Here is a 26,576-nt window from a genome sequence, read left to right on the forward strand (position 1 = left end):
TATTTTCGGAAGGTATAGTAATATGTGCAAAACATTTTAGTGAACCAGCGATTCAAACGTTTGAATCGATATCCTAATCGATGGTTTGTGGTCCCGAGGACAGATGCACTCATAACCAGGACCGATGGACATCTGTGAATCTTTAAATCCCTAATGATAAAGTAGTAGCTAAGTAAGTAACAGTAGGCTTTTTTAAAAGGAGTATTACCCAGCGGAAGTCTTTGCCATCAAACTTGCGTGCGTTGGTGAACAGGACAGTGCGGGCGGGCATGTTGATGCCCATGGCAAAGGTCTCTGTGGCGAACAAGGCCTGTGGAGAGAGAGGATAATAACACATTCAGCATACTGACTCCTATTGAAACACAAAGCAAGGCCTTCGGGTTATAGCCTTTTCACACTAGAGATGAGATGAGCAGAGCTGTACTGGCCTTGTTATGCATCCATAATAGTTCCTGGAACGACAATATCCGAGCCAGCACAGAATGGTGAGTGACAACGGTTGGCATGATTCAAAGAGAGATCCAGACAGGCCTACCTTGAGTAGCCCCTCAGAGAACAGGATCTCGATGGTTTCCTTTAGGATGGGGAGCAGTCCTCCATGATGAATCCCTATACCTCTCTTCAATAGAGGCAGGACGTGCTCCACCTGGAAACACATAGCAAGAATAATCAGACATTTGATTCATAACACATTTCTTGTCAATGATAGCACAAAGATATGCCAAAGATAGCAGAACAAAGCCAAAGCTGGCACAATCTACAATAGAAATCAAAGTGAAGCCATACAACAATCAAGTAAGATCAAATGTATACAAAAGCTGCTCACACGAGCATGAGGCAGCAATCCATCTCAAGGACAATAGAAAGAATGTGCCTGTCCTCCTCTGACCCTAGCAGAGCCACGATCCCACATGGTCGTGACCGTTAAGCCTGCGGAGCCGGCTTTCATAGCATAGCAGCCTTCTCCTGACATCTGTACTACACTACAAAAATAACGACCACCGCTGAGTCTAACGAAACTACGAGAAACAACCGCAAAGAAGAACAAATCCAATCCAGCCTGAACTTACGGCATTAAGGGAAACGAAAATACTGTGTGTGTGTAAAATCAAAGCCACCAGAAGGAGCCACAAAGAGAGTGTGGAAACTTTTACAATGCCCTATTAAAAAGCTACTTTTAGAACCTCCAACATAAACATCCCTTTTTCAGGACCCTGTCTTTCAAAGATAATTCGTAAAAATCAAAATAACTTCAAAGATCTTCGTTGTAAAGGGTTTAAACACCGTTTCCCATGCTTGTTCAATGAACCATAAACAATTTATGAACATGCACCTGTGGATCGGTCGTTAAGACACTAACAGCTTACAGACGGTAGGCAATTAAGGTCACAGGTATGAAAACGTAGGACAATAAAGAGGCCTTTCTACTGACTCTGAAAAACACCAAAAGAAAGATGCCCAGGGTCCCTGCTCATCTGTGTGAAGGTGCCGTAGGCATGCTGCAAGGAGGCATGAGGACTGCAGATGTGGCCAGGGCAATAAATTGCAATGTCCTTACTGTGAGACGCCTAAGACAGGGCTACAGGGAAACAGGACGGACAGCTGATCGTCCTCGCAGTGGCAGACCATATGTAACAATACCTGCACAGGATCGGTATATCCAAACATCACACCTGCGGGACAGGTACAGGATGGCAACAACAACTGCCAGAGTTACACCAGGAACGCACAATCCCTCCATCAGTGCTGACTGTCCGCAATAGGCTGAGAGAGGCTGGACTGAGGGCTTGTAGGCCTGTTGTAAGGCAGGTCCTTACCAGACATCACCGGCAACAACGTTGCCTATGGGCACAAACCCACCGTTGCTGGAACAGACAGGACTGGCAAAAAGTGCTCTTCACTGACGAGTCGCGGTTTTGTCTCACCAGGGGTGATGGTCGGATTCGCATTTACCATCCAAGGAATGAGCATTACACCGAAGCTTGTAATCTGGAGCGGGATCGATTTGGAGGTGGAGGGTCCGTCATGGTCTGGGGCGGTGTGTCACAGCATCATCAGACTGAGCTTGTTGTCATTGCAGGCAACCTCAACGCTGTGCGTTACAGGGAAGACACCCTCCTCCCACATGTGGTACCCTTCCTGCAGGCTCATCCTGACATGACCCTCCAGCATGACAATCTCGCCAGCCATACTGCTCGTTCTGTGCATGATTTCCTGCAAGACAGGAATGTCAGTGTTCTGCCATGGCCAGCGAAGATCACAGATCTCAATCCGATTGAGCAAGTCTGGGACTTGTCGGATCAGAGTGTGAGGGCTAGGGCCATTCCCCCCAGAAATGTCCGGGAACTTGCAGGTGCCTTGGTGGAAGAGTGAGGTAACATCTCACAGCAAGAACTGGCAAATCTGGTGCAGTCTATGAGGAGATGCACTGCAGTACTTAGTATCTGGTGTGGCCACCAGCTGCATTGACTGTTACTTTTGATTTTGTCCCCCCTTTGTTCAGGGACACATTATTCCATTTGTTAGTCACATGTCTGTGGAACTTGTTCAGTTTATGTCTCAATCTTATGTTCATACAAATATTTACACATGTTAAGTTTTCTGAAAATAAACGCAGTTGACAGTGAGAGGACAGTTTTTGTTTTGCTGAGTTTCTCTCATCATTTCACTGAGCGGAGCCATTTCGGAAAACAAGCGTTCACATTCAGGTTGCTCTTTGCTGTGTCTTAAGTGGTGGAGTTATGATATCCACAGAAAACCATAAACATCAAGGAGACCAAATTTTCACAGACTTCTTTATTAGTGCCGTTCAACGCGATGGAGGTGCATTCCTGGTGCCTCTATTGACATTGTGTTGTACGTATAAAATGGTTGTGTTGCGTGTATGAAATAGTGACGCTTCACAGCATTTCAAAGCTTAGCGTGATGAGAGCGTCGTTTTAGAGAATTTGGCAGTACGTCCAACTGGCCTCAACCGCAGACCCCGTGTACCCACACCAGCCCAGGACCTCCACATCTGGCTTCTTCACCTGCGGGATCGTCTGAGACTAGCCACCAGGACAGCTGGTGAAACTGACAAGTATTTACGTCTGTAATAAAGCCTTTTTGTGGGGAAAAATTCCCCAGTGGGTAGGCCTGGCTCCTAAGTAGGTGGGCGTACACCCTCCCAGGCCCATCCATGGCTGTGCCGCTGCCCAGTCATGTGAAATCCATAGATCAGGGCCTAAAGAATTTATTTCAATTGACTTATTTCCTTGTATGAACTATAACTCAGTAAAATAGTTTAAATTGTTGCGTTTAAATTTTTGTTCAGTATATTTTCAAATCAATCAATGAGAAGTACTCACCTGAGGGAGCTTCTTGTCCTCGTCTGACAGACAGTCTATGGCATTGTTGAACACCTCCTCCACCAGCTTCTTCTCCTCATCTGGAAAAACAAACGGAACAGATTTACATATTCATTCGCACATTTAGTTAACAAATCAGACTTGTGTATTGTGCCTTCTGCCACCTGACCGATGGAGGAGTCACTCAAAAGCTAAACGTTATCCCTCTGACAGAGCAGGGAGTGTGGTGTGTTTTGTTCTGTCCGAGGTCAATGTTGAATACTTTGCAGAAATACAGAAAAGTACTCATGCTTGATATGGATCCAACGTCATTGGTAGACAAAGTCGTTTGGATGTGATAAGACTACGTCTTAGCTTCTCAACCATCAGCCAACCACAATGCAATGGTGTAATAGAAGTTGATTGAGAAAGAGATGCGGAATTCAGCCCCATTCTGTGTGAATCATGCAGGCTTTGTAGGTCTGATGCAGATCTGATTATCATTTCCATATATTCCACACCACAAAGACTGAGCCACAGGTGTCAAACTCATTCCACAGAGGGCTGCGTCTGCACTTTCACGCCTCCCTTGTGCTTAATTGACCAACCAAGGACACTCATTTGTAGGAACTCCCCTCACCTGGTTGCCTAGGTGTTAATTGGACAGGAAATAAACAAGCAAACATTCTGCCCTCAATGGAACGAGTTTGGTGTAAGCCAATGTGCATCAGAGTGTGCCTCTCCTCACCCTCCACCCAACTGCCTGTCACAGATGTAGGCCTAACCAGGGCTGGCTCTCTAGCCGAGTAATGGTTCCTCAGGTTATTGCTAGAGGTCGACCGGCATGGCCGATTAATTACGGCCGATTTCAAGTTTTCATAACCATCGGTAATCAGACTTTTTGGACGCCAATTATGGCCGATTACATTGTAATCATGAGGAAACTGCGTGGCAGGCTGACCACCTGTTACGCGAGTGCAGCGTCAAAAGGACCCTGTGGCTGCAATGAGCCAAGGTAAGTTGCTAGCTAGCATTAAACGTATCTTATAAAAAACAATCAATCTTCACAATCACTAGTTAACTACACATGGTTGATGATATTACTAGGTTAACTAGCTTGTCCTGCGTTGCTTATAATCAATGCGGTGCCTGTTAATTTATCATCGAATCACAGCCTAATTCAACTTCGCCAAACGAACGATGATTTAACAAAAGCGCATTCGCGAAAAAAGCACAATCGTTGCACAAATGTACCTAACCATAAACATCAATGCCTTTCTTAAAATCAATACACAGAAGTATATATTTTTAAACCTGCATATTTAGTTAAAATAAATGCATGTTAGCAGGCAATATTAACTAGGGAAATTGTGTCACTTCTCTTGCGTTCAGTGCAAGCAGAATCAGGGTATATGCAACAGTTTGGGCTGCCTGGCTCGTTGCGAACCGTGTTTCTTCCTAACAAAGACCGTAATTAATTTACCAGAATTGTACATAATTATGACATAACATTGAAGGTTGTGCAATGTAACAGCAATATTTAGACTTAGGGTTGCCACCCGATCGACAAAATACGGAATGGTTCTGTATTTCACTGAAAGAATCAACGTTTTGCTTTCAAAATGATAATTTCCGGTTTTGACCATATTAATGACCAAAGGCTCGTATTTCTGCGTGTTTATTATAATTAAGTCTATGATTTGATAGAGCAGTCTGACTGAGCGGTGGTAGGCAGCAGCAGGCTCGTAAGCTTTCATTCAAACACCACTTTGCCAGCAGCTCTTATCAATGCTTGAGGCACAGCGCTGTTTATGACTTCAAGCCTTATAAACTCCCGAGATTAGGCTGGCAATACTAAAGTGCCTATAAGAACAAAGGTATATGAAATACAAATGGTAGAGAGAGAAATAGTCGACGCGTAATAATACCTATAATAACTACAACACAAAACTTCTTAACTGGGAATATTGAACCACCAGCTTTCATACGTTCTCATGTTCTGAAACGTTAGCTTTTTTACATGGCACATATTGCACTTTTACTTTCTTCTCCAACACTGTTTTTCCATTATTTAAACCAAATGTTACATGTTTCATTATTTATTTGAGACTAAATAGATTTTATGTATTATATTAAGTTAAAATAAAAGGTTTCATTGTTCATTCAGTATTGTTGTAATTGTCATTATTACAAAGATATATCTAAATCGGCATTGGCTTTTTTTGGTCCTCCAATAATCGGTATAGGCATTGAAAAATCATAATCGGTCGACCTCTAGTTATTGCTGTAAGTGGCCATAGTAAGGCTGTGCCACGGTCCACTGCTCCCCGAGAAGGCCTACACTGCAGGGTGAGGACAGTCCCAGGGCAGCAGGAAAAACACATGGACAGAATGACAGAACGAAAGCAAGAAAACAAACCACAGCCTACAGGCAGGCCACTGGCTTACACCAGCTCTCTGGCACTGGGCCCAAACGTAAACACTTTAAATACACACATGTAGACCTACACATACAAATAGATTTCCACACACACAAACTAGTTTCCATCACAGAGACAAACTCAGTCATTTAATATACACACGGATACCGTTTTGGCTCGGAGATCTCAAAACAGAAACAGTCACACGTTAAACTCTAAACACACAACCACATAACTGCCATGCGACTACGGGCACAAGAGGCGCCTGAGTAGTGTGTAACGTAGAGCTAGCGGTGTCAGCATGACCACACCAGCAATCCCTAGTAACCAGGTCAGCACCAGAAAAGTATTTTAACTTATTATAAAGCCCATCTGTCTGATATATAAATAGTATAAGTGTGACTTCATCAGATGATAACCATTATATACTGAACAAAAATATAAACCACAACATGTAAAGTGTTGGTCCCATGTTTCATGAGCTGAAATAAATGACCTCCGAAATGTTAAAAAGCTTCTCACATTTTGCGCACAGATTTGTTGCCAAGATAATCCATCCACCTGACAGGTGTGGCATATCAAGAAGCTGATTAAACAGCGTGATCATTACACAGGTGCACCTTGTGCTGGAGACAGTAAAAGGCCACTAAAATGTGCAGTATTGTCACAACACAATGCCACAGATGTCAAGTTGAGGGTGTGTGCAATTGGCATGCTGAATGCAGGAATGTCCACCAGAGCTGTTGCCAGAGAATTGAATGTTCATTTCTCTACCATAAGATGCATCCAACGTTTTAGAGAATTTGGCAGTACGTCCAACCGGCCTCACAACCACAGACGACGTGTAAACACGCCAGCCCATACTTTACATTAGCGGCAGGAATCTAGAAAAACATTTCTCCAGTGCCAAGTAAGACAACAGATGGTAACCTGATTAAAAAAGCAAGCTATTTCATATTCAGGAAATGCATGACTGATATTTTGATGTGCAACCTGGCTTGTCAGAAAATTTGACGACATCTTTGTGCATATTGGGCTAAAGGCTATAATATGGATAAGGATAAGATCCTACAAAAACTTTACAGCACTACTTGATGCAGGCATATCCACTGCAACTGGCGCGCCCTGCACTGGTCTGACTACAGCCTACTCCGTTTGTAGTGGTGCTATGAACTCAATATTAAAAAAGTGAAAAATGTGAAAAATACATAATATACTCACAGAAAGCTGTAAGTCCCCTAACTAAAACAATGTTATTTGCTTTAAAATTTTATTCCTACAATAGCATTTTGAGCAACGGTTATCTGCTTGTGCATCTCAGAATGCATCTCTACCACCTCTGTACGCACAGTGGGGAGAGAGAGTGGGAGTCCGCAGCTGACAGCGAAACAAGCACAGGCAGATACTTTCATAGCCTATGCAATATGTTGATTCGTGCCATTATTGTTGACCAAATAATGGTTTTAGAACAATCATCCGGATTATTGTGTCGCAAAAATCACAGAAGAGGAAGGCAATGTCGGTAATTTTCGGGTTTATCGTCCAAGTTCTAGTCCAGAGCCAAGCAGCCCGATCCAGTGTCACACAGCTGCCTTGCATGCAGAGTAAGCCATGCAGGCACCATAAGCCGCGTAGTAAGACATGACCGACAGTTCCATAAACACAGCCTAGAAACAAATATGTCATAAAAGATTAAAGCCCAGTCAGTTCATTAAAGGAAGAGAGCGAGAGAGATGGAGAGAGAGAGACAGAGATGGAGTCAGGAGGGGGAGTGGAACGTGGCTCCAATTAGGCTACTACCACCCTCTTACACCACAGAGACATAATAGCTAGCCAAAACCTGAAGACAGGCCAGCAGCTCGGTTTCTATAAATACTACTAATACGAAACTACGTCTTATCCCACAAGAGTGCTGCAGCTTATTAAAAATAAAAAAAATGCTCATGTATTAAGTAATGTGACAAACAGGCTTTCGGTTCAGAAGAGAGCAAAACAAAAGTATTTGACTTTCCATAATATAGCCACTTCACTCAAAGTGAGCACTAGCACCGTCTAGATAGGTTGGGGCGGCAGCGTAGCCTAGTGGTTAGAACGTTGGACTAGTAACTGAAAGGTTGCAAGTTCGAATCTCCGAGCTGACAAGGTACAAATCTGTCGTTCTGCCCCTGAACAAGGCACTACTTTTGGTGGCTGTCTTAACCCACTGTTCCGTCATTGAAAATAAGAATTTGTTCTTAACTGACTTGCCTAGTTAAATAAAGGTTAAAAAAAAAAAGAAAAAAAAGAAAAGAAAAATAAGTCTTGAGGAATTCTCTGGAAATCTTCAGTATAAATCACACATCATATAGTCAGATTGTTTGTTTGTGTAAATAGAACTGGAGCACATGCTGAAGTGAACTCCATTATTAACAGAATCCTCCTGTGTTCAGGATGGGGGGGGATGGAAACCTTGTTTGCCAAGGGCCTGACTCCAGTCAAACCAAGAGAAATCAGCTCCATCTTAATCAATACACTGTCGCCTCTCCTCCCACCAGAGACTGACTGGGCAGTATCGCCATAACGCTGTAAGTCGATCAGCGAACATCTACAAACAGCTGAGAAAGCACAACACCCATATTCATATCAACCCGATGAGAGATCGTTCACATACTGCCCAGTGGAAAGAGAGCGTTTGGTGTTCTTGGACGTTAACTGACTTAATCGAAATCGCACACAAAAGCGTGAAGATTCGCCAGCTACGCAGGGCGGACACAGTTAGGCCTAACCAATTAGATCTGCAGCCCAGATTCATCCTGCTGCTCAGGGTCATCTTGCAATGAATCAGCACAGGCTGCATAACCTACTGGCACAGAGTGTGTAGTCAAGTATTGGGTGGCAAATCTATGGCAGCGCCTGAAGTGGCACCCTATTCCCTATTTAATGCACTACTTTTAGTGGCTGTCCGAGGTGGCACCCTATTCCCTATTTAATGCACTACTTTTAGTGGCTGTCCGAGGTGGCACCCTATTCCCTATTTAATGCACTACTTTTAGTGGCTATGTCTGAAATGGCACCATATAGGGTGCTATACTGACGGATGCTATGCATTTCTGAGTGGCATGTGCGTTCACATCAGTGGATTTAGTTAGCATCATCAGTCACCCCCCAAGGAGAGAGAGAACAGTGAGATCTGTACAGTTAATACAAAACATTACATTGAATGACTTGAGTGATGCCGATTATTAAAAACACCCTTAGCAAACTTCATGACTTATACCTGCCCCACCTTCCGAGGGAGTACATGGTTGAATTCATTAGACACCAAACGGAAGAAAAACGACTGAAACAGGGAGGGGGGGCAACTACCTGAACTTCTCCAATAAGAAACACCTTTATCCATTGAAATGCGCTTTGCTACGGTGTGCCCTAATGAATTTCCATTAGGGCACGGTGTTACCCATATCACTCATTGAAGGAGTAGCTACCGCTATTGAAGTCGAGCTTGGACACCTGCAGGGAGTATCGTTAGAGTTAGGCTATTAAACTGTATATCATTACGGGGATAACTATACCTGTGTTGAAGTCGAGCTTGGACACCTGCAGGGCATAGGCCTCACACTCCTTCTTACTGAAGCTAAAGATGATGACCGGCTGGAAGTTCCGCTCCATGATCATTTTAACAATCTTAAACACGTTGGACGGCCCTAAAGAGAAACACAACCACGTTGGGGGAAAAAGCAACCATTTCAAAACCCTAATTTAGATGACACCGAATCTCGTGACAAAACTACTCGCATAAATACTTCCGCTATTCTAAAATAACATCATGGTTTATCGGTCTTAGTCACACACACACACCTCGTGTCCCTCCTTTGCGCCCCTTGGGGTCCCATTTGCCCCCTCCGCTGCCACCTCCAGAGTCACCAATGTCTCTCAGCACCTGCATGGCCGTGTTGAAGTTGTCCTCCCTGAACTCTCCCTGGAGGAGACAAGTCAAGCAAAGGATCAACAGCCAACCTTAACCCTACAGTAAACCAGGCTGACAAACTGGCCTCATTTCACATTCTGCAACAAACTCACTAAGATCTAACCACAACTCAGGTGGGTCTTGTGTGGTGAAGGATAACACTTATTTACAGCATGTTTTATTCCCAGTACCCTTGGCAGTGGGATTGTTGTGTGTTCAGTACCTAATGAGAGTAAACTCTCGCCACATTTTATTTGTTAAAAATGTGACATATGTCAGTGATGCGGGATGCATTCTAATCACAAATCGTGGGTCGGAATCTTGGGATATTATGCACCTGGCCCCATTACTCAACACATTGGTAATTCCTGGAGGTGTGACTGGTCCGCACTCTAAGCCACTAATTGTATGTTTAGCCTAATACCTAACACCATGTTTAGTCATGGACCGACACTGTAAACCAAACCTAAATAATGAAGTGAGGGGATTTCTGTTTGTTCCCGGCACAGTAAAGCATCTGGGCTGGGTTTCCAATAAGCATGGTAGCACTAAGATTATTTAAATTCTACTGAAACTAAATTGACTAAAGATTATCTTAGTGCTATGATGTTTTTGGTGTAAGCAATGCTCAACACAGCACTATATTATCTTTATGGCTACTATCTATTAAATTATTGTACAAGGAACCGAATGAAGTATATTTCCACTGACAGGCTGTGCATCATCTCTGTGTGTGTGTAGTAAATGCAGAATGTAATGTATTATCGTCCTAGTCAAGACCGAGGAAACCTCTAGCTGTGTGCATTTCCTTACGTTCTCATCCACCACAAGGTGAAGTCCGTCGCCACCTGCTGGGAAGATGTAGTGCTGCAGGGGGGTGGGCCGGAAGTCAGTGTACACCACGTGACAGGGCTGCATGGGGACAGGGGGAAGTCAACAGCATGAGCACCTAATGACAATCCCTGAAATTCTTTGAAACCTATTCATTAAAACAATTACGCTTGATGCATGTCTATACAGTTAAGACACACATACGCTTATAGGAGACAAGAACAAGTCAATTGTATGAGCACCTGATGCTTGATACACATGTAAGCAGACAAGGGATATTTTCTGGCTGTGTTTTCTCAGCCTTCGAAATGGAGAGGCCAGTGTTGTGGCCCTGCCTTTCTGCTGACTGAGGTTGATCTGGCAATGGAAGGAGACTGGACAACCAAGGGGACAGCAACTGATCACTAGACAAGGCAGGGGCAAGGGAAATGCATTGTAGGGTAATCCCAATCAGGTCTTGATGAACCTGGGACCTTTAAACTGTCATCCCGACACCTTAGCCCAAGAGATTCAAACCCCTTGACGAGGTCTCTAGTTGTTGGGTTAAGGTCGCGCCGTGGTAGCCTACACACATCGATAAAAGTAAATCCATTTTTTTTCTTTACCTGTTTGTGGAGGTGGCAGATCCATTCAGCGAACTGCTTGGCGTTGGGGATGGTGGCGGACAGGAAGACATAGTGGACGTTGTCAGGGAGCAGGATGATGGTCTCCTCCCACACCACGCCACGCTCGGCATCTCTCATGTAATGGATCTCATCAAAGATGACCCAGGCCACCTCTCTCATGACCTCTGACCCTCGGTACAACATGCTCCTCAGGATCTGAAACACAGAAACAAATGAATGTCAACATATTCGATCATTTTCAAACTAGACATACTAGTAACACTAGAGAAAAATGTAAGTACAACTTAGTCATATTCTAGCTCAGCCTAAAGACACAGTGGAGTTTGTTGGCGAGAATAATGTAATTATAATAGGAAGCTGTAATGTCATACTTCGGTAGTCATGATGAGGCAGGAGGCGGTGGGGTTGATGGTGACATCACCGGTCATCAGGCCAACATCCTGGAACTCTTCGTACATCTCTCTGTACTTCTGGTTACTCAGGGCTTTGATGGGGCTGGTGAAGATGACCCTCTGCTTCTCCCTCAGAGCTAGAGCTATGGCATACCTGGATGAGGAAGGGAGAGGGAGGGAAAGTGAGTAAGAGGCTTTTTCTGGCGGGGACAAAGCCAATGGCGCAGTCACCGACCTAAGATTTTAGAGGTCCTCCTGTAGGCTGCAGTGGCAATTTAGCTGTTTTAAAGCTAATTTCCTGCAATTCTACACATTTTGCAATTGCTTATGCTATATAAACAGAACATTAGAACAAAATAATTGCGGGGCCATGACAAAAATACTCATTTTGATTCTCCCCGACTTTAAAATGTTAGTTAATGATTGTCAATTCTCAAAGATGACATTGTAAAAAAAAAAATGCATTCATACTTAATATCTTGTTTTAGTTGTTTAAGTTCATACTGAAAATACAATTTCGGAAGGGGGAAAAAATCTTTAAAACCCCGTTGAAAACAATCCCGTATGTCACTCATCACAAACGCGCAAGCCATCTGAACACAGTCGTACTCTTTTCCCACCATCTTGCTAACCCGATACGTACTGTACTGCACAGTACGTTACAGCTCGGCCAAACTCAGTAGCGTTAAACCTGAAAGGGTATCAGCATATCAAACTCACTCTGCACAGACAGTCTTTCCTGCAGAGGTGTGGGCAGACACAAGCACTGACTGGTTGTTATCGATACACAGAATGGCCTCACGTTGGAAGGGATCCAGAACAAAGGGGTACTCCTGCAAAAAGAGATCCGTTTGATGTTAGCAGAAACACAGATGGGTGGACTGGAGTCATTTGACAAGGCAATGTCAAAGGCCATGAGTTTCAGACTGCGCTCTCAAAGTATCCCTATCCAATCAGTGGACTGATGTACCGTTACAGTACCTTGGCTGCTTTCCCCACACGAGGCTTAAGCTGTGCGTACTCCTCATTGGCTGGTAGGGCCACCTGTCAAGGTAAAGAAAGCAGATTTTCAGTAAAGGCAACCAAGTTGTAATATTGAGATATAGGCCTACCTAGGTTTCATAAAATAATTTTAAAAAATGAAGTCATTAAATTCATATATCAAAAGTCCTGTGAGCGCTCTTACCTCGTGGTTGCATCCTTCCACTGTCTCAACGGGCTCCACCCTCACCTTGGGCATGCAGTCGGCAAGACTGAAAATGCGAGTTTCACATTCATCAGTACTCAATCCATTAACCAACCATGAGAACAATTCACAGTTCTTTGCAGATCATATAGTCACAAAGCATGTCCATGACAAGACAATAACACCAGACAGTAATACTAATCTTGCCTCGCCATATTGTTCTTTTTTCCTAAGGACAGCGGCAGTCGGTAGAGATGAATGATAGCGAGTGTGCAGAAATAGCAGTGGGCTGGATTAGAACCCGTGCTGCAGGGGTAGCTATATCTAAGTAGCCGTCGATCATGACATTACACATAAGATCAATGGACGGACGAAGGCGTCTTCTGTAGGGGGGGGGGGTTGTTAAGAGCCGCAACGCTCGGTCTGAACATTAACACGCATCGCTTGCGATAAGGTTTTGGAAGCATAAGGGTCTTATCTTATTGAAGAAGAAAAAAAATATGGTTAAATTGATACACACATTGGTAGGGTTAGGGTTTCCATGTTACAGCACTATTTTACAGAAAACAGACAAAAGATAGAGTGGACTACATTTGCTAATTAGCTGTGTCCAAACACCTATGTGTAAACAGAATTGATTAACGGCTCATGGTGTAATCATAACGGCATACAGGAACTCAAGTCCTTTTGTTCACCTGACCTAGAATTCCTTACAATCAAATGCCGACCGCATTATCTCCCAAGAGACTTCTCTTCGATTATAGTCACAGCCGTGTATACCCCCCCCCAAGCAGATACCACGACGGCCCTAAAATAACTTAACTGGACTACTTAAACTGGAAGCCATATATCCTGAGGCTGCATTTATTGTAACTGGGGATTTTAACATCGACGTATACACTGAATCTGAGTGAGTTTATTAGGAAGTGCATTGGAGATTTTGTACCCACTGTGACTATTAAAACCTTCCCTAACCAGAAACCGTGAATTGATGGCAGCATTCATGCAAAACTGAAAGAGCCAACCACCGCATTAAATCATGGCAAGGGGACTGGAAACATGACCGAATACAAACAGTGTAGCTATTCCCTCCGCAAGGCAATCAAACAAGCAAATGTCAGTAGAGACAAAGTAGAGTCGCAATTCAACATCTCAAATACGAGACGTATGTGGCAGGGTCTACAGACAATCACGGATTACAAAAAGAAAACCAGGCCCGTCGCAGACATCGACCTCTTGCTCACAGACAAATTAAACAACTTCTTTGTGCACTTTGAGGACAATACAGTGCCAATGACACGGCCTGCTACCAAATACAGTGGGCTCTCCTTCTTCGACGTGAGAAAGAGATTCAAGCGTTTAACCCTCGCTAGGCTGCCGGCCCAGACGGCATCCCTAGCCGCGTCTTCAGACCATGCACAAACCAGCTGGCTGGTGTGTTCACGGACATATTCAATCAATCCCTATCCCAGTCTGCTGTGCCCAAATGCTTCAAGATGGCCACCATTGTTCCTATTGCCAAGAAAGCAAAGGTACCTGAACTAAATGACTAACGCCCCGCAGCACTCACTCCTGTCATCATGAAGTGCTTTGAGAGACTAGTCAAGGATCATATCACCACCTTACCTGACACCCTAGATCCACTCCAATTTGCTTACCACAATCGCCATCACACTGCCCTATCCCATCTGGTCAAGAGGAATACCTACGTAAGAATTCTGTTCATTGACTACAACTCAGCATTCAACACCATAGTACCCTATCTTGGGTCTCAACCCCGCCCTTTGCAATTGGGTTCTGGACTTTGACGGGCCACCCCCAGGTGGTGAAGGTAGGAAACAACATCTCCACCCCGCTGATCCTCAACACGGGGGCCCCACAAGGGTGCGTGCTCAGCCCTCTCCAGTACTCCCTGTTCACCTATGACTGCGTGGCAATGCACGCCTCCAACTCAATCATCAAGTTTGCAGACGACACTACAGTGGTAGGCTTGATTACCAACAACGACGAGACAGACAACAGGGAGGAGGTGAGTGCCCTCGGAGTGTGGTGTCAGGAAAATAACCTCCCACTCAACGTCAACAAAAAAGATGATCGTGGACTTCAGGAAACAGCAGAGGGAGCACCCCCCTATCCACATCGATGGGACAGTAGTGGACAAGGTGTTAAGTTCCTTGGCGTACACATCACGGACAAACTGAAATTGTCCACCCACACAGACAGTGTGGTGAACCTCAGAGGAGGCTGAAGAAATTTGGCATGCCACCTCAAACCCTCAAACTTTTAGATGCACAATCGAGAGCATCCTGTCGAGGTGTATCACGGCCTGGTACGGCAACAGCACTGCCCTCAACCGCAAGGCTCTCCAGATGGTAGTGCGGTCTGCATAACACATCACCGGGGGCAAACTACCTGCCCTCCAGGACACAGACAGCACCCGATGTCACAGGAAGATCAAAAAGATAATCAAGGACAACAACCACCAAGACCACTGCCTGTTCACCCCGCTATCATCCAGAAGGCGAGGTGCATCAAAGCTGGGACCGAGAGACTGAAAAACAGCTATCTTCAGGCCATCACTAACATAGAGGCTACTGCCAACATACAGACCCAAATCACTAGCCACTTTAATAAATGGATTTGATAAAGTTATCACTAGTCACTTTAAATAATGCCACTTTAATAGTGTTTACATATGAGATGAGTAATGTAGGATATGTATATACTGTATTTTATACCACCTATTACATCTTGCCTATGCCGCACGGCCATCGCGCATCCATTTATTTATATGTACACATTCTTATTCCATCCCTTTACATTGTGTGTATAAGGTAGTCATTGTGAATTTGTTAAATTACTTGTTAGATATTACTGCACTGTCGGAACTAGAAGTACAAGCATTTCGCTACACTCGCATTAACATCTGCTAACCATGTGTACGTGACCAATAAAATTAGATTTTAAGACGTACACCACAAAACGTGTTGTCACCAAAAAATACTGTCGGCTGCAACTGTTAAAACCAGTGAATTGTTAGATACTACTCCACTGTTGGAGCTATGAACACAAGCATTTCGCTACACCCGCAATAACATCTGCTAAAAATGTGTATGTGACCAATAACATTTTATTTGATCAGTGTACAGTAAGTGTGTATTTTGCATTTGTGAAATTATTTTTATGTGATATGAAAGGTATTTATGTTTCAAGAAACGTACCATTCAAACAGAACATGTAAGGTCCTTGGACTAAGGAGTAAAGTTAGGCTCCATTAGTCCAATACTGGGCACATCCAATATTGGACTAAGACCACCCTAGACCAAAAATCTAGCCGTGTTCAAAGTGAATCTTACTTGATCTCCTCTGTAGAAAGAGTCTCCAGCTTGGACCTCTTCCCAAACACCACCTCATCTGTCCCATTGTTGTCTGCTTCCCGCTTACTCTTGGCTGCATAGAACTCATCCTTTCCTCCTTTGCCATTTTTACTGGTCGATTTCCTAAAGGAAGGGAATATTTTACGGTACTGTTACTTTAAGACGGAAACAAGTAGACTTTTTGCAGCCCCATATGTTGGTAGGTATTGTTCCTCAGCCATTTCTGGCTGATATTTTAATATTTAAACTTAAATGGCATCTAGCTAAGGAACATAGACCTGCCAATCAAAATGATCAGATATGAAATCCAGGACAATACCACCACTTAAAAAATATGAAAATAGCTAATCACTACATATGACTATGGAGAGTATGGAGGGCCAGATACAATAAACGGTTGACACACTGGACTGCATCCTACATAACTAACATAATTCACATTTTCAACAAATAAAATGTTGCGAGAGCTTATTCTCATTAGCTAGGTAGAAAACACACAAATCTAACTACCAAGGGTCTGGGATGAAACAAACACAATGCCGGTGTAAACGTGGGCAATGTGCTGTAGCTAGCTAGATACTGTAGCGTTACCATTGAAGTCTAACGTTAGCCCTGATGCCGCCTGCGCGTGTTCTCATTTGATAGTTGTCTATGTCACTACTTGAACTAAACATCATCCTAACTGAGTTAAAACCCATAGCATACATACCCCTTTTCAGGTACCGCTAGTTTCTTTTTAGTTGAAGTTGTTTGTTCTTCATCAAACACGCTGAACAAATCGTCACCAAAGGCATCCGCCATGATTGCAAGAGGAAAGCACACAAATCCCACAATGCAAATGTATCAGCAATATCACTTCCTGTACAGCATCCGGAAACGATCATAACAGTCATAACACGGGAAAAATATTTTAGACTCGTTTGACTATTCCTAAAACTAGGCACAGCATTATCAAAGACAGTACAATATGACGATAGGATAAAACTGCTTCTCCAACAGAAATCCCCTTTCACACTTGTCGGTCATCGGGTGTCTCACGCCGAACTGCGCATGTGCAGACTGTCAAATCAAAGGCACTCCTTCGATATAATGTTGTTTTTGACGATAATGAAAACGTGTCAGTTTGTCACTCTCGCAAGATTGGAGTAATAACATGTTCAGCTATTTAATATTGGCTTATACCTAGGTTGTGCCTTTAGATTTCGAGAAAATTATCAACTCAGGAACAATTTGTGCTTCTCTCATTAACTTCTCAAACCCCAAACCCCGGTCTGATCTGTTTGTCTGTTTCGCAATGTGCGCATCTGGTTTCCTTCTTCTTCTATGATATAACTGCAGTCCGCAAACCAATGTTAAAAGTGTATGCCGCCACCTACTGTGTTGGAGTGTGTGGTCAATCACTGTTTACAACATTTCTAAATCCTCCTACCTAACTCAGTACTTCTGAGAAAATAGAAAACAGCCCTACTAACATCTCTTCAGCATACTTACAACAATATAACAACACAGGCTCCATCCACCATTTCATCGACCATACACTCCATACACAAACCATTCATATGCTTGCCAACCAGATGTAATGACGAGTTCAATGTACAATGTCATAAGCGCAACTGAGAATCTTGATTCACCAACATTTCTTTGGAGGGCATATGAATGCCGGCCCATGTGCTCGGAGTCCCATCTCTTCTGCCGCACATCTATCAAAATGGCTCTGATCTTACATTTGGCCTCAATTCTACCCAGTGGAACATTAATATCAATCATATCTCGTTTCAAAGCTCTTTTAGATAACTGGTCTACAATTTCATTCCCTTCCACACCTGAAAGTGCTGGGACCCAGAGGAATCTCACTACTACACCCATTCTCTCAATTCTCCATAATAACATGAATACCTCCAATAGAACTCCTATTAGATTTACCAGATGATAAACTATTCAATCCAGACAGAGAATCTGAGCGTGCTATAATTCTAACAGGTTGTACATCCTCCGCCCGCTGGAGGGCAACTATTATCGCCAACAGTTCAACTGAGTATACTGACAGTTCATTTGTTAGTCTTCTACATATCTGCACATCAAATTCAGGAACATATATGCCTGCTCCTGTGCTCCACTATCTGGGTTCTTGGATCCATCTGTGAAAAGCGGTAAAAAAAGCAGAACAACTTCTACCAATGTAATTGTCAACCAGTTTCCCTATATCACTGACTTCTGACCCATCTTTTCTTTTCTCTACCAAGGTTAGATCAACAACAGGATCTGGGAGCAACCATGGAGGAACATCCCCTATCACCATAGAAGGGCCAACCTCTAACTCCCTCAAACCACTCTCATCAGCAAGCTTCCCAACTGTTCAACCAAAACCTTGTCTTCTATTATATTCCCAACAGTCATCTAGAACAGTAGCAGTGGGATGCTCAACCTCACAGCTTTTCAATCTAACCCAACAAGCTAATGACAATGTTTTACACCGTATATCTCACCTGCCTCCACTAGTAAGGCACATACAGATTTTGATTTAAATACACCAATACATATCCTTATTTATATTAAACAAGGCAAGTCAGTTAAGAATATATTCTTATTTACAATGACGGCCTACCCCGGCCAAATCCTAACCCGGAAGACGCTGGGCCAATTGTGTGCCACCCTATGGGACTCCCAATCACAGCCAGTTGTGATACAGCCTGGAATCGAACCAGGGTCTGTAGTGACGCCTCTAGCACTGAGATGCAGTGCCTTAGGCCGCTGTGCCACTCGGGAGCCCTTAAAGCGATATACTGGATTTTGTACAGCTTCTGTTCCATAAACTATACACCCATAATCAATTGTCATCCTGATTGGAGCTCTATTAATATCTATCAACGATTGTCTGTCAGCACCGCATTCATAACCAGAGACCGAGCGCATACAGTGCATTCGGAAAGTATTCACACCCCTTGACTTTTTCCACATTTTGTTACGTTACAGCCTTGTTCTAAAATGGATTAAATCGTTTCTTCCCCTCATCAATCTACACACAAGAACCCATAATGACAAATCAATCATTTTTTATTTTCGCAAATGTATTCAAAATAAAAACTGAAATATCACATTTACATAAGTATTCAGACCCTTTACTCTGTACTTTGTTGAAGCACGTTTGGCAGCGATTACAGACTCGAGTCTTCTTGGGTATGGCGCTACAAGCTTGGCACACCTGTATTTGGGGAGTTTCCCTCATTCTTCTGTGCAGATCCTCTCAAGCTCTGTTAGGTTGGATGGGGAGCGTCGCTGCACATCTAATTTCAGGTCTCTCCAGAGATGTTCGATCAGGCTCAAGTCCGGGTTCTGGCTGGGCCACTCAAGGACATTCAGAGACTTGGCCCATAGCCACTCCTGCGTTGTCTTGGCTGTGTGCTTAGGGTCGTTGTCCTATTGGAAGGTGAACCTTCGCCCGAGTCTGAGGTCCTGAGCGCTCTGGAGCAGGTTTTCATCAAGGATCTCTCTGTACTTTGCTCAGTTCATCTTTCCCTCAATCCTGACTAGTCTCCCAGTCCCTGCTGCTGAAAAACATCCTCACATCATGATGCTGCCACCACCATGCTTCACCGTAGGGTTGGTGCCAGGTATCCTCCTGACGTGACATTTGGCATTTAGGCCAAAGAGTTCAATCTTGGTTTCATCAGACCAGAGAATCTTGTTTCCCAAGATGTTGTCTGTACCATCTACATCACAGATACAACCTGTACTCAGGGGTAGACAAAAATCGATGACTTGCTCTCTCATAATCAGTCACATTGACCCCAAAACGCATTTGGAAAGAGGAGAATGTTAGCTTTCTAATGAGACCAACATACAAGGTGTGTCACCAAGCCATGTTTTTGAGAAAAACACAGTCAAAGTTTGCAGTTACTTTTAAGACATGTTTTCAAATAATTAATAACAACTTAATACAAAACACAATACATGAAATCCATTGGCATGAGAGTCCATGTTCTTCTTTCTCTCACTCACTAACGCTCATTCATACACTCACTCAAGCACGCACACACACACGCACGCACGCACGCACGCACACACACACGTACACGTACACTACCAGTCAAAAGTTTTAGAACACCAACTCATTCGAGGGTTTTACTTAATTTTTTACTATTTTCTACATTGTAGAACAATAAACGGTGGCTATTTGAAGAATCTCAAATATAAAATATATTTAGATTTGTTTAACACTTTTTTGGTTACTACATGATTCCATATGTGCTACTTCATAGTGTTGATGTCTTCACTATTATTCTACAATGTAGAAAATAGTAAAAAATAAATGAAAACCCTTGAATGAGTAGGTGTGTCCAATCTTTTGGCTGGTACTGTACATACATATGTATGACAGTGAAACACTCTCTCACACTGCACATGTTCACGCTGTGATATGTTCGAGGACTACATGTGATGTCCATGAATATATCATGGTTGTGGCCCATAGGCTTGCAAGGATAAATAATGAATAAATGACCATGTTAAATAACATCTTCTATATATCCATGTCACAGAGAATGTGTACAGGCTATACGTCTTGACACGTCACTGGGCACAGCACACAAAACATGCAGATGTGCCCAAGCAACCCTCTGACAAACCCAGGACCTGCATTTTTATAACAGTCACACAGAGTAAACGACATCTGAAAAGACCTAAAACAAGGAAGTGGATGGAGAGGGTGAAAGCTAAAAAAAGGTCAGAGTAAGGTCTGGTCTCTAAGCAGCAACTGAAATGAGAAATATTAAACAAAATCTGACCACAAATACACGTCACCAGAGAGTAAGGACAGACAGTCTCTTTGGATCCGATTCATAGGGGCTTAGGTTCGTGTCCTTGTCACTGGTCCACTGGCTTGAGCTGACGAACGTTTGTTACAAATATAAGTATCAAGATTTTAAAAAACACTCACCAATCATTGTGCTATCCTATTCTACACTGCTGTAAATAGTTCAGAACTGATCCATGATCTAGAACAGGAACCAATACGTAACTCATGGTGTTGTGTGTGTTCTTCAGGAGTTCATAGTGAAAGTCTCAAGCTCTGGTGGGGCCTTGGTCCTGACCTAGTCCACTTTAGCTGTTATGGGGGATTTTCTGGTGCATGTGTTGTTTTGTCTCGGAGTGTTGAGCACAATCAATGTGGGCTTGGGGGGAGGCCATTGTGTGTGTGTGTGACTGGGCCATTGTGGGCTTGAGGGAGGCCGTTGTCTAGTCCTGTGGGTGTCCTTGGACATGCACCTGCGTTATGAATTAATGTCTGTATTATTTTTTGTATCGTTGCTATGGTTACGCCGCCAATATAACCTATGCCCTTGAAGTATGTGCCAAGAAGGGGAGGAGAAACCAAGTAAAGATGGTCGTAGACAGACTAGAAGTAAGATTAGGAAACAATCGTGGCAGAGTAGATGAGAATCGTATACATAAAGAGGAGTGACTGTGTCTGTTGTGTCAGACTGAAACTGTACATAAAGAGATTTCTGAGTCTGAGACCGGCAGTTGCTCCATGGACCAGCTCGGCTTATTACTTTGTAATAAAGTCTATTTTGAACTCACAAGCTCCGGTGTCTAAGAGATATTTTTAAGAAGTATTTCCACGACACTGTCGGACCCACCACGGCAAAAATGGATTGAATCCATTTTAGAATAAGGCTGTAACGTAACAAAATGTGGAAAAAGGGAAGGGGTCTGACTACTTTCCGAATGCACTGTATTTTGTTGATACAAGCTTATAGCCTTCATGGAGAGATTAGTTCTCTGCAGCTCAGTTGGTATAGCATGGCGCTTGCAATGCCAGGATAGTGGGTTTGGTTCCCAGGACCAGAGGTATGGAAAACGTATGTACACATGACTGTAAGTCACTTTGGATAAAAGCGACTGCTAAATAGCATTAATAACAGATTGGTTTATGTCTCCCTACTCAGGTTCAGACTGGTAGCTCGACACTGTCGTCCAAGGACCACAGGCAGCTGTGTTTACAGTGCCCTCTGCTGGAGTTAGGAAGGTACTGGGGTTTATTTCTCTAGTGCAGCGATGAATTGAGACACTGCTATGAATGAAAAAAGTGAAACAACAATTTCCTACATTACCCTGTCTCTATTTTAGATTGTGCTGTCCACAAACATAGTGGAAACTGGAGTCTCCATACCTGATGTTGTGTTCGAATATCAATACCAGAAAGACCAAAGAAAACAAGTTCCATGAGAGCAGTCAGATGAGTTCCCTGGTGGAGACGTTTGTCAGCCAGGCCAACGCCCTCCAGAGGCAAGACAAGGCAGGACACGTACGGAACGGCTTCTGCTTCCGCCTCTACCCCAAATCCAGGTCAGGTTCTCTCTGTGAACCACAGAACAAGTTACCCTCTACAGCCTTATTGGGGTCAGCAGCTCCACAAGTAGCAACCTGATTGTGAATGTTCCTTCTAACAGGTTTCTGGCCTTCGTGGATTTCTCCATACCAGAGATACTGAGGGTTCCCTGAAGGATCTGTGACTTCCATACCGTGGTACAGTAACAATTATTTTTAATCAAAGGCGAACAATTTAAAAAAACACACAAAGTAACCACAGACCCATACTCAAAAATAACTACTTGCACATGGGTATAGAATAATGACTGTCTTACCACTTAAACACAAACACATGATCTCACCCCAAACAACCTCTGTTTCCGATTCTGTCCCCTCTACAGCAGTGTGAGTACGGCTCCCCATAAGAGTTCCTGTGCAGAGCCCTGGATGCGCCCCAGCCCCAGTCAGTGAGTAATGCTGTGTGCCTCTTCCAGGGGATTGGGGCGTGCATACCGGAGGGTCATGCCCTCAGCCCTCTGGGTTGCCACCCTGCCCATAAATTGGCAAGATGCTCATCTTCGGCACCATCTTGGGCTGCCTGGAACCAATTGTAAGTTACGTCCATCAACGGTGACATAAATGATGTCTGAATTGCAAAATGAGCAGTTATTTTCTCTGCAATACTGTGATGGAACTCATATCGGTAAAAACTCTATAGCTCTGGGTACGAAAGGTGCTCTTTGAATAGGGTAGTCTCCAGTATATTCTCCATACTGAATGTAATTGTATATCCCAGGCGACTACAGAGGCAGCCATCTCGGAGAAGTCTCCCTTTTCCACACCCATGAACCAGAAGGATCAGGCCAACCTGGCTAAGGCAGCCCTTGCTGTTACCAACTGATCACCTGGCCATCTACAACGCTTACTTGGAGAGGTAGCTCTTTTAATAACAGTATGAATGACCAAAATCAGAGGTAGCTAATGCAGGCACATGTTGATTAGGGCACACGGTAGCAAAACATTTTGCAACGGCGGATGAAAACGAGCGTGTCTTACTCGACAGGTTCACTCAGTACCTCTACATTTCAATCCGTTTTCTTCCATTCTGTCCCTAATGAACAGGACCCTGTTTTCTCTAATATAGTAATATAGTAATATAGTCTAACTGAATGAGTGTATTGTTTCTATGCCCTTCCAACTGTTCAGCCAACATCTTGGTTCCTTATAACATATAATATATGCCATTTAGCAGACGCTTTTCTCCAAACAATTGTCTTGCTAGCAGGTGGAAGATCATACGCAGGTGGAAGAACAGACGCAGTGAGAGATATCGAGCCGAGACAACCTACTGCAGGAAACACTTCCTGAATCGCACTGCCCTTATCACCATAAAGGTACTCTACTCAATCAATATATCAAATCAATCAAATGTATTTTATAAACCCCTTTTTACATCAGCAGATGTCACTAAGTGCTATACAGATACTCATTCCTAAAACCCCAGAGAGCAAGCAATGCAGAAGTACAGTAGCTAGGAAAAACTCCCTGAAAGGCAGGAATCTAGGAAGAAACCTAGAGAGGAACCAAGGTGGCCAGTTATTTTCTGGCTGTACAGGGTGGAGATTTGAGGACAGATCATTATTCAAGACGTTAAAACGTTCATAGATTACCAGCAGGGTCAAATAATATCCATGGTGGCTATAGAGGACAGTTCAACACCTATGGAGTTAATGTCAATTGGCTTTATATAGGCAGGCATTCAAAGTTTTAATGTGTCTCTCCGTGCGGCAGCAGGTAGGGAGGGGGGTTGAACAGCATGTCTACTCTACTTTATTCTCTCTCACACAAATTTGTGCATGTTTTTCTCATCTTGTATCTTACATCATCATGTATCTTGTAACAATGAAGATGTTTGTAACTGATACGGTATACAGTGTAAGTAGTGATCTGACCTTTAGAGTGGTTAGTGAGAACATTTACCAGAGATGGTGTATAGTCTTGGTTTGGATCATGGTGGCTCCAGTCTTGACTCCAGTCTTGACGTCTCTGAAATTCACCTGGATCTCATCCCCATCAGTACATCAAACAGGAGCTGATAAGGATGATGGACCAGGTCGTATTCTCTTCTTCCTCCAAGTCCGGTCGAGGACCAGCTTCCCGGGACTGGTCTGACCCAAGGGGGCCCTAGGCTCCCCTCACCCCTTTGGGTAAGGGTCAGATCTGTGTACTGAACGCGGTGGTAACGGGAGGGCTGTGTGACAGTGTGGGGCAGATCCTCTACACGCCCTCTGTGGATGCGCTGGACCGGGTGGCCTGTTCTGTGGAAAACTCCCAGGGGAAGGCCCACATCCACCCCTCCTCCTTCAACCGCTGCCTGCTCTTCCAGGAGAAGGTCAGTTGGATAGAGATAACACTATCGCTCTCACTCTCTCTGTTTCTTTATCTCTCTGTATATCTATTAATAGACCATCAATACACCTTTTGTATTTGTCTCTATGGTGGGTCCATCTTACTCAGGGAGGCACTGAGGTAGAAGATGCCCTTAAGATTTAGGATCAGATTACCCAACTCCCTCAATCCTATCCATAATCATTTAGGAAGTGAAAAATCTGACCCTGTATCAGAGGTTTGGGGCAACCTCTAACTACTCCTAGGGAGGCCCCAATAAATTGAAGTACTAAATGTGTTTCCTAATCGGATGTAAAAGACTTGATGTTTTAATGCCATTTGGACTCTTCCTCTGATCTACCTGCGGGACACAACCCTGATATCTCCATTCCCCATGCTACTGTTCGGAGGGGACATCGACGTGAAGCACCGTGAACGACTCATATCTCTGGTCGAATGGATCCACTTCCAGGTCAGAGTTCATCTCTGGGCCAGCTGTATTAAATGTGTATTATTATACTGTATGTGTCATGCATGACTAGAGGGTTGTGTTACTGATACAGCAGAGACATTAGGATACACAAAGATAAAGAAAATCTAACTATTGTAGCCAATTTCCCAGACCCAGATTAAGCCCACTTCTGAACTGAAAATGAGTGTTCAATAGAGAATCTCCATTGTAAGTGCTCTTTAGTCCAATACTAGGCTTAATCTGGGTCCAAGAAACTGACCCGTGTAGTTGTTGAGCATACTGTAGCAAGCAAGGCTCTGTTTGATCTCGGCTCCTCCCTGTTCCCTCCCCCAGGCCCCAGTGAGGATTGGAGTGATCTTTAAACACCTGAGGAAGCTCTTAGACTCACTACTGGAGAAGATGCCGGAGAACCCAAGGATGAATCTAGAAAGTAATATTCTACCCTTTCTCTGTCTTTCCCCTCTTCCTTTTTTTTCTTGTATCCTTTTCTCATTTTCTAATTTCAAATGCTGTATTTTGTGTGTGTGTGTGTGTGTGTGTTTATGAAATTAAACATTTAGCTCTGTGTTTGGCACTGTGTAGTGGCTAATGGTATTATTTACTCTCTTTGTCTCTCAACTGTAGATGAGAAGACCATCCAGTTGATTAAAGAACTGATCAAGATGTTGTACGTCTCCTGACCTCTGTGACTTCTCATAGGAGACCTCAGTTATAGAGATGTCCCTGAGACAGGATGGGTGGGTAGATGGGACAGATGGATGACCCAAGGATAAGAGGGTGGTGGTGAGTGTATAACGAAATGTAAATCATGAAACAAAATAGCATATTTCTTCTCCAATGATGACTGTTGCCAAACATCAAATAAAACTATCTTTGGTGTTCATGTTGAATATACGTTTTAGGGAAAAATGATTTATTCATGACTCCCTCGCTTGGGATGTAACAGACATTCTTTGGGGAGTGTTTAATGTTTTGGTTTTCCAAAAGACAGAAACAGAAGTGTAACAGCTTTGTGTTTTGCTTCTAGTAAACATCCTTGAAATATTCCTGCAATTATGCCACTGGTGCTGCCCAAACATTATTTCTTTAAGAATAGAATAGAACATCTCCAAACAACAACGAACGAGAACAGCTGTGCCCAGTGCTGTAACCCAAGACTTTCTCTGTCTGTGACACAAACAAACAACATTACTTCAATGACTATCAAGGGATCTACCCCCACTAGCTAGCTTAATGTATTATGTCATTTACTTGACATTTAGAAACCACAGAAAATAAGTGGCCATGCACACAGAGGGTA

General features: G+C 43.5%; 1 protein-coding gene, 1 non-coding gene and 1 pseudogene across 3 annotated transcripts in view; 1 reads left to right on the forward strand and 2 right to left on the reverse strand.

Annotated features, from left to right (window-relative positions):
* LOC120025488 (exosome RNA helicase MTR4) overlaps positions 1-16,943 on the reverse strand; it is a 53,850-nt gene extending 36,907 nt beyond the window's left edge. For both annotated transcript variants that reach the window (XM_038970049.1, XM_038970050.1), the window contains exons 1-13: positions 16,814-16,943; positions 16,084-16,227; positions 12,728-12,794; positions 12,523-12,585; positions 12,262-12,374; positions 11,521-11,695; positions 11,129-11,344; positions 10,506-10,604; positions 9,584-9,704; positions 9,298-9,429; positions 3,348-3,427; positions 536-646; positions 209-310 (exon numbers count right to left, since the gene is read on the reverse strand). In XM_038970049.1, the coding sequence (XP_038825977.1) occupies positions 209-310; positions 536-646; positions 3,348-3,427; positions 9,298-9,429; positions 9,584-9,704; positions 10,506-10,604; positions 11,129-11,344; positions 11,521-11,695; positions 12,262-12,374; positions 12,523-12,585; positions 12,728-12,794; positions 16,084-16,227; positions 16,814-16,905 (1,515 nt within the window). In that variant the 5' untranslated portion in view covers positions 16,906-16,943. The remainder of the gene's footprint in view (positions 1-208; positions 311-535; positions 647-3,347; positions 3,428-9,297; positions 9,430-9,583; positions 9,705-10,505; positions 10,605-11,128; positions 11,345-11,520; positions 11,696-12,261; positions 12,375-12,522; positions 12,586-12,727; positions 12,795-16,083; positions 16,228-16,813) is intronic.
* LOC120026617 lies at positions 10,812-10,940 on the reverse strand. The gene has a single exon (XR_005473188.1). It is a non-coding gene; the product is annotated as a small nucleolar RNA SNORA35 (small nucleolar RNA).
* Positions 16,944-21,975: 5,032 nt separating the features above from the next.
* LOC120025628 lies at positions 21,976-25,956 on the forward strand (annotated as a pseudogene).
* The last annotated feature ends 620 nt before the right edge of the window (positions 25,957-26,576 follow it).

Source organism: Salvelinus namaycush, chromosome 31, assembly GCF_016432855.1.
Source record: "Salvelinus namaycush isolate Seneca chromosome 31, SaNama_1.0, whole genome shotgun sequence".
NCBI classification, from domain to species: Eukaryota; Metazoa; Chordata; class Actinopteri; order Salmoniformes; family Salmonidae; genus Salvelinus; species Salvelinus namaycush.